Source organism: Bactrocera oleae, chromosome 2 (assembly GCF_042242935.1).
Source record: "Bactrocera oleae isolate idBacOlea1 chromosome 2, idBacOlea1, whole genome shotgun sequence".
NCBI lineage: Eukaryota > Metazoa > Arthropoda > Insecta > Diptera > Tephritidae > Bactrocera > Bactrocera oleae.
In genome coordinates, this window is record NC_091536.1 from 79939675 (window position 1) to 79952184 (window position 12510).

General features: G+C 31.8%; 1 protein-coding gene across 9 annotated transcripts in view; it reads left to right on the plus strand.

Moving 5' to 3' along the window:
- The first annotated feature begins 5786 nt into the window (after window positions 1-5786).
- Window positions 5787-12510, plus strand: part of how (protein held out wings) — a 101572-nt gene continuing 94848 nt past the window's right edge. For 7 of the 9 annotated variants that reach the window (XR_001330634.3, XR_011394919.1, XR_004978167.2 and 4 more), the window contains exons 1-2: window positions 5807-5994; window positions 7372-7871. Coding sequence is in view for 3 of the 9 variants with exons in the window: in XM_014231282.3 (XP_014086757.1) it covers window positions 7706-7871 (166 nt within the window). In the remaining 6 variants the exon portion in view is untranslated. Of the gene's footprint in view, window positions 5995-6017; window positions 6035-7371; window positions 7872-12510 lie in introns of those variants that run through there. The other 2 variants (XR_011394918.1, XR_011394917.1) reach the window with 2 other exon arrangements.

The window sequence follows — 12510 nt, forward strand, 5'->3', positions numbered from 1 at the left end:
AATCGCAAAAAAAAGTTTTATTATCTTTGACCTCGAGTAGTTTTTTCACATATCGGAACGATGAGGAGTTTTAGTAATTTTTAATCATGTTTTGAACATGGTTTGAAAGCATCTTTTGGTCGGATTATTCCATCGGTTTGTAGATAATTATTTTCGGATTTGCTGAAACGGAACTTAATCCAGATAGTACATTCTTATGTCGTCTTGTTTTCCGGATATAAAGATCATTGCATCTCTCTCTCTCACTCTCTCTCCCTCTCTATTTGTTAAGGAGATCAACGTAAGCGTGAGTCGCCTATGGCGCAACGAAAAGAGGTTAACTGAAACTTATTGCATTTAACAGCCATTTATTGCCTTAGAAAGTACCTAATAAACAAAGTGAAAAATATCAAACCCACACACACTGGATACACGAAAGCCCTTATGTGGATTTAATATGAAACGAAACATAAATAAGGTGTAAGAAGCTAAATAGAAATGGAAGAGGAAATACAAAAACAAAACGCAAAACCATAAACGACAAATGACATCAAGTGATATTAAAAATTTTAAGTCGAAGGCTAACAAAACGAAATAAAACCACAATCACTAGCACTACCACAACCGACAGCAAATAACCTACAACAGCAACAAGCAACCGATTGCAGTTGTAAACCACAACAAAAACACAAGCACGACAAGCTAAAAACAACATCACACACATATCACGCCGAAGTGAGCAGCGCAATAAAGCGAGGCGGCCGAAAGCAAGTGTGGGTGTTGGCTTATTACAGCCTACTTGAATTTTTGTTTTTCAATAATCACACATTTTACGAGTGACAACAAGAAATACAGACATTAATTGTACCGTACAGGCACTTAGTATGCCAATAAGTCCAAACATATGTACATGTGTATGTATACGAGTATTTAAGTAAAGCTTGTTTGGTGGTATCCAAGCCTGCGTGATCCCAGGAAAATGAGCCTAATATTTATTGATATAAAATTGTACGCCTTTAACAACTTAATTAAAAATTTCGTACCCCCCTGGTAGTGTTTTCACAAAGAGAGGGAGAGAGATATAGGGATCTATTTTAGTTCCAAAAACAAAAGGAAACTAGAAATATCCGTCCTGCTTTGCTGTAACCAAAATAAATTTTAGAGCCGATTGTTGACGAAGTAAAAAATTCTTGGAACCAATTCATTTTGCTTCTCAACATTTCTTAATCATTATCATTGTTTAAATGAAGTTGTTCATCAGCTTACCACATAACATAGCTTCGGTTAGTTCAGATCTTGTGATTATTACTAAGCCGATTTTGAGCTGAAAAATTTTGTATTTTTTGCAATAAAGCATTTTGATCTTTTAAATATATGGTAACACTATTCTATTCTATAACTATTTCAAACAGCTTCTGTTTGGTACCGAAATTTTACATACATCGATACTTTATTCGTTAATTTTTCTTTGCCAAGAGGAAGACAAATTTGCTTGAGTTTATTTACCACAGCGTTTGTAACGTCCAGAAGGAATCGTTGGAAATCCTATAAAGAATATATATATAAATGATCAGCGTGACGCGCTGAGTTGATTAAGCCATCTCCGTCTGTCTGTTTATCTGTATGATATATACGCTAACACATTTATCTCGAAACGCTGTTTTCAGAGTCGGTGAGTAAAATTTCTCCGAAACGGCTGGACCGATAGACTTGAAATATTCACACGACCTTCTTAGATATATTTGATGGAAGTAATAATACTTTTGATAAAAATGTTGTTTTTTAACAAAAATCGACTTTTTTCTTTCGAAAGCCGCTATTTTGTCAATAGTCAAAATTTTGACTCCTTCCTCGTTTGCTCCTTACTCCTCTTTCCCCCTTGAATCGCTGCCTTTTTTCATCTAGGTATAGTAACTATAATGATTTTTGCTTTTTTGAATTTGAGATAATGCTAAGTAAAAATATCTTTTTGACCGCCAGCACTCATTTTTCGGAGGTTCTCCTCGGGTTCGAGGGAATCCACAATTTTTCAAAATTAATCACCGATTATAAAAGTACATTAAATTCTGTAAATGTACATTCTGTTTATTTATTTATTATTTTATTATTATTTTTATTAATTCATTATTTTGATAAGGAGTAAACTTCAAAAATTAGGCAGATGTTTTCTTGTGTTCTTTTTAAAAAAATAATCAACCTTCACCAGAGTAGTGATAGTTTCCATACGGATATTCTGAAATTTTAACAAAATGTATTTTATAATTCTTCTTTTTGGGAAAAAAGAGAGAAGTTCTCACTCATGCTACCTAAAAGCTAAATGTTTAAAAATAATCCAATATTTTTAAAATCAACAAAATTTCATATTTATGCATACATATTATTAGCTCCACAAAAAAACAACGGTAAATTTGATATTCTTCTATTTGCGCTACAGTTGTTGCGTACGATAAATTACCAGCCTTACATACGTATGTGCATATGTATGTGTGTACAAATTTATGTTAATATATACTTAAGTATGTACGCAGTGGCTATGAGAATCCTTAACACATGATGTTATGCCTTAAATGGTTGTTGCCATTAAACCGTTGACGCCAGTTGCCAGCCATTGGCTACACCGATTGACAAGCTGGATACAGCAAATGTGCTCAATCATTGCGCATGCGCCACCGACCGTTCAAACCATATAACAGCAGTTATTTATTATTTTTGCTAGTTAGATTTTACCAAAAAATGCGTTAAATAATTCAACAACGAAAATGTGATTCTCAAAAAAATACTTGTACAATAATAATGGAAACACTTTATTACATTCATATATTCATAACTATGTTTGTAGAAGCAAGCATAAGAAAAGCTCCTTTTAATACTTTTAACACGTTAATCGATGAATTCCTTCGTTAAATGACAATTTTCCCACATTAAATATTACCGATAGCTTTTTGATGATAATTGAGCCAACAATTTATGGAAACAAAATTAAGAATTCCCACTAGAGTATTTATTTTTAATTAGTTTACACATTTTATTCGACTTTGTACATACATATATGTATACGAGCACTTATTGAGTGTTATTCTGTGTAGCATATAAAGTATGTGTTCATACGTATGTATGACAGAAATAAAACGAAGTGTCAAATTTTCATAGTAATTGAAAACAAAATTTCTACTTTCATTTATGACGTCAAGAATTAATCGATTTTTCTGACAAACACTTTAGAAAAAAATAGAACGGAGCTAAATTGACGTATGTTTAACTTGAATCATGCTTAGTAGAACGATTACTTGCTATTTCAGACTGGACTGATTGCCCCTCGCTTATGTGGTATTTTTGCAAAGTGTTTGCAGACATTTAATTTCCTTATCACTTTTGACGAAATGATCGCAGGATTTTATGATGATATCAATATGATTAGGATATTCAATTCATTCAGCCAAGATATGCCGGTCCAATGGATGCTGATGTTTCTGGTTCCGAAGGTATTCAATGTGATAACAGCTTGTGGGAAATGCAAGAGGGATTTGCGTTAGAAAGTCCGAGTGGAAAGGGATTTTTCGTCTTCCGAAGTGAAGAATGTCGATATTGTTGTTTCTACCGAAATTGCTTACGTTGCTGAAGCACGAACTGTTAAGAGACAGGGAGAAAAATTACAATTAGTCCAATATTTTTGAAAAACATTTTGAACTTTGTGTACATTTTTTACGAGAACAGAGTGAAATACTTCAGATGCTTTTGGCATTCGTTTGCAGACATACGTATGTACATATAATATAAATATGTAGTTAAGTGTATTGACCTTGTAATAGAGTGATGCAGAGCTTCACTTCTCCCAAATACATATGTACATATCTATGCATATGTGTCTTACTAAAGAAAAAACATGCAAATTGATCGATTCTAGCATGGATTTGCACGTATGTGTGTAAGTAGTTTTGATGTGGCTGCCTCTTAGAACGCTCAACTTAAACACCTTGTGTAGAATGATTGCTACCATTACCATTTTGAGAATTCCAAAGATTTTTATTGGTATAACACTGTTTGTTGTTATTGTTCCTTTGTTTTAATTTTAGCACGTAGGAGCCTTAGGTTATGTATGTATTTCAGTTTTATAAAAAGTTTGAATAAAAACTAAACAAACAAAGAACAAGCTGAAACAATAAAGTGGAATAACCAATTTATCCTCCTCCTCACTTGGAGCGCCGTTTAAGGAAACTAGTACTTTGCTAAAGATAACGAGATATCTCGTCTATGACCACTGAAACTTGATTTCAGCAGCAGAAATAAATAACAATATTTTAATTTAGCATTTGGAAATATATATACATATGTACATACATTCATTTAGACCAAGGGATACGTTTTTCTGATGCTATATATAAATTTATATTTTAGTGTTACATAATACAGTTTTGCGAAATGTAGTAGTAAATTATAGAACGATAAATTTAAGTGATGATTCAGTTGCAAGTCAGAAAAACACGTTTTGTAAGAGATATTTTATTTAAAAAATAAATTTTAAACATTTAAATTTACAGAATTTAATGTACATACGTAACATACTTTAATAATCGGTGTTTATTTTTAAAAATTTTGGATTCCTTTGTTCCCAATCCGATCTCCAGGAGGATCTCAGAAAAAAGTTGAGTAAGATTTTCACGTAATATTAACTAAAATTAGAAAACATAAAAAAGTATTATTATTGTAGAAGAAATTTTTGGATTGGATTTTTGAAAAAATGGCGCCTTCCCAAACAAAAAGTCGTTTGTTGTGAAAAGACTTGCACTTTAGGGTGACTTAAAACATCGAAATTATTATCAAAACCCGTATACCTTTGGTTATTTCCTAACAACTACATATATCTAAGAAAGTCGCCTGTAAATTTCAAGTGAAGTTAGAGCATTGTTACAAATATGATCCGCTTATATCTCCGAAACTAATTGCCGGATCGAATCAAATTTAAAATATTTTCAAATATACATACATATACTTATATTTCATGTACATATGTATGTCTAAAAAAAAACTCGTAGATCCGCTGATGAAGCAATACCAAGAGAGTTTAAAAAACGTTAAAGTGGCACAAACTGTAACGATTTATCTTGATCCAATTTGGTGAATACAAATTAATAGGTAATTTCGATTCGCCACTTACTAAATACAGCTTATATAAAATACCTGATGCATTTACCGTCAGCTAAATCCCAAAACAAATTTCTTCTCAGTAAATATCCACTTCAATTAAGTAACCATTGCATAGAACTCTTAAAAGTTTAACTTCTTTATATATCTTTTGCACTTGTACCACTGTGCAATAATTTTTATCTGTTCAGATATGTATAAACATTAACATTTGTTTTAACAGTTTACAAAAAATTAAAAAAAAATAAATTATTAACATTATGAACAAAACTGTTAATAATAAATCGGAAATATGCTATGTAAGTCCTTAACGAAATACACATCTTTGAGCATCTCGCATATTTGCTTATGACTATTGATAATCCTACACGAAAGACCCTTTTTCAATATGTTATTTTTAGTAAACTTCCCACACATATTGAATGTGTTCCCAAATATCACATTTGACTCATTTCTACTGTTCCCATGGTACATTTTACAAACTGGTTGACTTGATCAGTGCAACAGTCGTCTCGCCTGCTCACACATCTGTTGACCGGTACGCGCTAACAAACTGTGCGAGCGAGCCAACGATATATTCTGAAGCCGCAGCCCGAAGAGAATTAAAAACCCACACGAAAACAAAATGCAATCTCGTTTCCGAAGAAAATACTGCGGCGATCGCTTGAAAGCGAAATTTTCGTTTCGTGTCTTTTCAGTTTTGTTCTTGGAGTTATCGCGTTTAGTTATTCAAAAAATTACACTTCGCGTTCAATAGCAAATCTTGAGTGTGCTTAAATAGTAATTATACACACAAAAAATTGCTTAAATTCTTCCTTTGGATTTTCAAATCGCGATCAAATAAAGCGTGAAACGTTTAGCAAACTACAAAAAGTACGTGAAAGGACCAACAATCAAAGAAATAAAACTTAAAGTGAACAGTGTCTTAAGCTAAATTCAATTGCAGAGATGCTTTGGAATTCCACAAATTTTTCCTTTTTTTTGTTGTAATACTTGTGCTCGTTTTTAAAGGGCAAGAATCGAAGCAAATTGTTGAAGCAAACAACAATGCAGCCGCAGTCGTCGTCGCCTCCATTCATTCCAAACCAAGCTGCGTAGCGACTGCGCAGCGCGATTCTTGACAATTCCGCATAGTTTCCGAGAGTCAAAAAAATAATTGTGTATGAAAATTTTTAGTGTTATGTAGTGAAATGTAGCGGGGGAAAATATGTAGTGTCGAGCTTTTCCATTTCCGTCTTGTGTATTTTTAGTTAAATGAAATATTTTTAGTAGCTTATTTACTCCACTAGTATGGAAAACAACGACGCACGGCAGCGCAGCGCTGCATATACTATAAGAAATAAATCTGTTTGACATTCCGCTTTCATCTCGTCGTTTATCCGCATTGTCAGCATATACTCAAATAAATTTGTGTGAATGTGTGTGCAGCAAACAGCTAAATGCACGGATCGAACGACTTGCCGTACGAATTGACTACAGAAAACGTAATTCGAAAAAGCAGGCAAAAACAAAAATAAAGAGTAGTGAACGAAGCAAGCGAGAAGCTAATGAAAACTGCGACGCTAGCGTTAATATGAGCAGCGACGCAGCGGCTTTATTTGCGTTCAAAACAGGAGCGGACGACAGAAATAGAAGGCGTATGAGAAGCGGCGAAATATACAAGAAATACGATCGACTGGATTCGAATGACTTTTCTTCATATATAATATTAAAAAGAAAAATGTGCAAACGCAAAAGCAAATTACAAATACAACTGAAGAAATTGTTGATTTTTAATTTACATATAAAGCGTTTGCATTTGTACACCCCTTTTGTCACTTTGACTGCCGTTGATCCTATGCGAATTCCGCCTTCTCATTTCACTACAGCTACAAATACAAATTGCACATCTGTTTAATTTTGCTGTAATTAGAGTAGTTTTCGCATTATGGACACCATTTCGTGTTCGAAATTTCAATATATTATTATTTAACTTTATTTTATGTTCTTGTCATTCTGTGCTATAATAACCGCGTTTTACCTACGAGAGCGTAGTGTGTATTTATTGAAATTTGAAAAACATGTATTCAAATACATGAGAATTGAAAGTTTTGAAATCGTACAGCGTATTCACCATTGCTACCACTTCTGCCACTTATGGTCCACTCTGCAATTGATTTGGTTAAGAGGAAACATGCATTTAAACCATATTGAGTCAAAAGCTTTAATTTTGAATATGAAAGTAATGAATAAATTTTCTCACAATTACAGTTAATTGGAAAAACGTGTCACAATCGCAAACAAACCAATAGTACAGACTTAAGTACATGCGTATAAAATTTAAATAATTGTGAATTCAACAACATACCATAAATAAATGAATTGCGTGAAATTAAATTTTTGAAACGCTCTTTTATAACATAACAAAAACGAAGTGCAATAATTTATTTACTTTAAAAAAAAATCAGTTCGAGTTTAAAACCGCAAGAACTTTACAAATAATTGTGTGTGGCTAGTGGATTTTCATTGATTAAGCCATTAGTAAAATCCTTTTTTGTACACATCTTTATTTAAAAAAAAACTGCAAAACAAAAACAGCTTCAAAATGAGTCTGTGTGATGCTAGCGTCGTTACCATTCAAGCTACCCCCCAACAACAACATCAGAGCACACAAAGCATAGCCGATTATTTGGCACAATTACTGAAGGATCGCAAACAAATGGCAGCTTTTCCAAATGTATTCAATCATGTTGAACGTCTACTCGATGAAGGTATGCCACAAACTTAATTAATTTAAAAAAATAAATTTTATATGATTTCTTTGTTCATTAAACGTTAAGTACTAATATAGAAATATTTTCATTTTTATCTGTCTAACTATGCTTTTGAAAATAATAGCTTTTGGTTCAATTGTGTATAAAAAAATTTAAGAGATTTCTAAACTTTTCCGTGAATTAAGGCCTAACAGCAACTGATTTTTTTCGTGTTTTACGATGCGTTAGCAACATTTCAGGCATAATCACGAACACTGAAATCAATAAAAAAGTATATTTTTCAAAGCTCTATTTTTAATTGCTGTGCGTTTTGAGGTTTCTTTTTCAAAATGACTGCTATAAAGTGTAGCCCACAAGAAGGAGTCGTTGATCTCTGTTTGGAAGAACGTGTTTTTAGTAAAACTACACAATAGTACGTGGATCTGGTTAAGCAGATCACCAAAAGCAAAAAAAAAAAAAAAAAACTGTAGGCACACGTGATACAAGCAATGAAAGTGTAGAAAGGCAAGGAGAAATGAATACAAAAATTTGTAAGCAAATGCTTTTTGTTTTCTCTTTTTCTTGGCTCCGCTTTTGGAGTCTTCGAGTGAACAGCGTTTCATTCCACTTTAATCGTGTTTATTTTTTACTTCGTTTCTTGCCCTATTCGCTTTTATCGTACACTTGTATTTATATAAAATTCTTTAGTTTTCTTTGATTTTTCTTACTAGCTGTCTGCTTATTTCTTCCTGTATATGTTCATATTATAGCAGCCCATGCCCTTACAATGGCTCTTGTGTTCTTGCCACGACGCACACACATTGTTGTCGTATTATTGTTTATCTGCTCCCACTTCGTATTTTATTCAAGTGTACTTGTGTGGGTCTTGGCATGTGCACGGTCCGCTGTAGCTCCAGTCAAGATGCTGTGCAACACCGAAAGAATGCCCGTCTGCCTATTTGCGGTACAAACTCATCCCATTGAGTGCGATCCATTCCATTCGTTACGTTTACATTTTTTTTAACGCATTTATGATAATTGGATGCCCGGTCGCGTTGCCTGCCATGGGGTAAAGTGTCAATACCGGCGGGAGAATGGTGACCGAGAGTTCGCCTGCCCACTTGACATTTACTCATTTACGCACAAAATTGTTGCATTATTTTTGGTAATTTGAATTGTTAATTCCGATTGGGTGACCGGCCGAAAAGGCAGAAATATGACGAAATAACTTTGTTTGTAATTCGGAGTTAAAAATACATAACCAGATATATGTATGTACATATTTTTTGAAATGTAAACAGTTTTGGAAAATTTCGGAAGCGTGGCGGATGTGGTATGAATTGCAGATAATGGTTTTCTGTGGAAATATTTCAACTTTGTTTACATTCAAATTGTCTGCGGATTTGTATGGAAATTTGGGATATAAAATTTTTTTCTTTTATACATTTCTACTTGTGTTTTTATATATCCGTACATGTGTATGTAGTGATTTATGCAAACTGAAATTTGAAGGCTTCAGAGGTTGTATCTGTAAAATTTTGAATAACTTTTCAACTGTGAGTCTTTCTTCATTCATCGGGTTCATTATGCTTGATTAATAATTTGGTCCATTCAAAGATGTTTTTTTTACTTTTTTTGGACATTCCCATTTCAAATTCACGTGTTGGTAACCAAAGTACACAAGTAACGGTACAAAATTTTCGAGCTTTTCGAGCTCGTAGAATCTTTATTTTTTTTTTTATTGAAACTTTTTCACGACTTTCTAACTTAAAAAAAAAAGCTTTAAACTACAATTTAAGAGTCTAGTAAAACAGCGTATAAATTTAAATTAATAAAAAAGGAACATTTTTAGTTGTGCCCTAATTTTAGAGCAAAGTAATACCAATAATCTACATAGCTAAACAGTTAACCGGTTATTCTAACATAACATTAAAAAAGTTGTTTCACAATAACCTATTCACATTCACATGATCGATAACAATCGCCACAAAATTTATTTCAGCGAAAATTAAAGTAGTAATTTTTTTTCCGGAAGCCACAACTGGTGTCTGAAAAAACAAAAAACAAAACCAGAATTGGATTCAAATCAAATACACCAACATTAATGCTCGAGATAAACATGTTTACAGTTTTAACTTTTTGTTTTTACTTGATAATTAAATTCAAATAGCTACGGTCCACAAGATAATGGCGACGCGGTTTCTTTAGATAAATAGTTAATAAACAAATAGTCAAGTAGATTAATAATTTTTCAACGTCGTTTAGGTAAACCACCAAAAGGGTAGCCACAAAGCCAGCAAACGTAGACGCAATGTGATAAGAATTTGAGGTTCATAAAATGGAATTAAATTCACTTCATAACTACAAAGCGACATCAGCTTTTAAAAAGTATAATACATACTTATGTATGTATGTATGTATGTTGTATATCTTGTTATTTAGCTTTAAAACTTTAAACAAAGTTGCTACACATTTTTTTTATCTGTTGTGTGCAGAAGCGCTTGCCATTTTTTATGCTCAGCATCCACGGCGTTAATGGCGGCGGAATGTATCCATTGTGTATCCAGTAACTAACCCCATGCAGTAATGAGTTTGTGTCAACAAATTGGCTATAAATAAACCATATTCCGCGAGATCAGACTGTTTTTTTATTTTTATTTATTTATTAATTTTTTATTTTTTATTTTATTTTTTGTTAATTACGGAGACAGATCTTCAAAGTTTACTTACATTTTTAATTTCAAATCCACGCGTTTTTTAGTTGAAAATTATTACCTAGATAAGCGTGAAAAATGCCAAAAATTGAATATATAAAAACAGAGATTGAAAAAATAAATATATATATGTACTCGTATGTATGTTACCTACTCCAAAAGCGCTTAAATAAATATTTTTTTTTTTAGTTTTTAATTTGCTAAGATTCGCTTTACCGTTTGCATTTAATTTAGTTTTCTTGGTTTGCTGTGTTTCGCACTACTTTCGATGTTTTGATTTATTCATTTTAATAGTTTTAATTTTTCATTCCATAACTTTTTTTTTGATACAGATTGCCATACTCTATTTTCTGATTGCGCAAAGTTTTTCTTTTTTTGCAACTGAATTTTAGGTCGAATTTTTGCAAAAGGTGAGCTAAACTTTCTCTTTTCGATTTTTCGCCTTTTGTTTTTAAAGATATTATGATAAATTTACAATTAACCAAATGTTTTATTGTTTAATGATCTATTTTTGCAATTAATTGATTAAAATCGTACGCGTTTAAGTATTAATGGCATATCAGTTTTATAGACAGTTAAACTTTTTCTTTCGTCGTCATTATCATAACTTTCATTTTTAATCGATTTTTATAGTGAATTATGCACATCTAGTCTGTATAATGATGTTTTTCAATACATTTTGAAATAGAAATACAAACGTGAGCTATGCCTTTATTGTTGTAACTACATACCAGGACTGAGAGAAGATTAAAATATCAGAGTAAATATATGCAAAATACATGGTTAATTTTGGAAACGGAAGAAAAGTCGAGCAAATGTTACTTAAGAAAATATCACTATTTTTGTTGTTGTTGTTGTTGTTGTTGTTATAGTGGAAGAATTATGCCGAGTTGACAGTCTTTGGCCGGATAAAATCCGAGTCCGAGTTGACTATAAATTTGAGTATGAAATGTCAAATTTGCTTTCTAAAAAACCGAATGTGTTTGCTTTATTCTATAACCGGAGGCGATTAGAACACAACAGCAAAACTCGTAAAACTCTTAACTTCATTTTCGCCCAGTTCGTAATCGTATTCACACTGACCTAATTAAGTTACCTGTTAGCAACCAGCAACTTCTCTGCATACATAAGCATAAATACTTAGAAAATATATGCTTATACAAAATAATGTTTGTAAATGTGTATGTAGCATGCATAAAAGTGCGTATAACGAACCCGTATTACATACATACAAACTACAGTACATGTAATACCTAAGTATGTATGTATGTATTTCATAGTGGATTTTTGGCACTACTGACACACACTAGAGATTCTTTGATCATTGCTTTGCATTGTCTTCTTCGTGTGGCTGGAAGTTTCAACGCGTTTAACTGACTCAATGAATGACAGAATCTTAACAATTCAAAATACTAATTCGTAGTTTGTTCGGGCCATATATAATATGTTGTTATTGCTACTACATATAGTGTAAGTGTGATTGCGCTTTGCTGTGTTTTTATGGTATATACGAATTTATTTATTTAATATTCTGTGCGTAAAGGAATATTTCGTTTTGCATACAAATTTGTTTCAAATTTGAATTTAATTAATGCAATTAAATTTAGTTGAAGTCAAAAAATCATACAAATTCCAAACAAGTTCTTTGCAAATAAAAAAAAAAAACAGTTTAACAAAAAAATAAAATAAATAAAAAAATTTAAAAATAATATATAAAACTAAATAAATAAGTAAATAAAAAAGAAAATATCAGAATATACTCCAAAATGCGTACAAATTTCAAAAAAGTGAAAAACAAATACTTATAAATAAATAAAAAAATAAAATAAAACAATTAGGAAAAATAAATAAATAAAAAACAATATGAAGTAAAAAAAAAAAACAATTAAATAAAAAATATTAAAAATTAACGTCCACTTCTCATCAATTATGTTTCAAGAAAG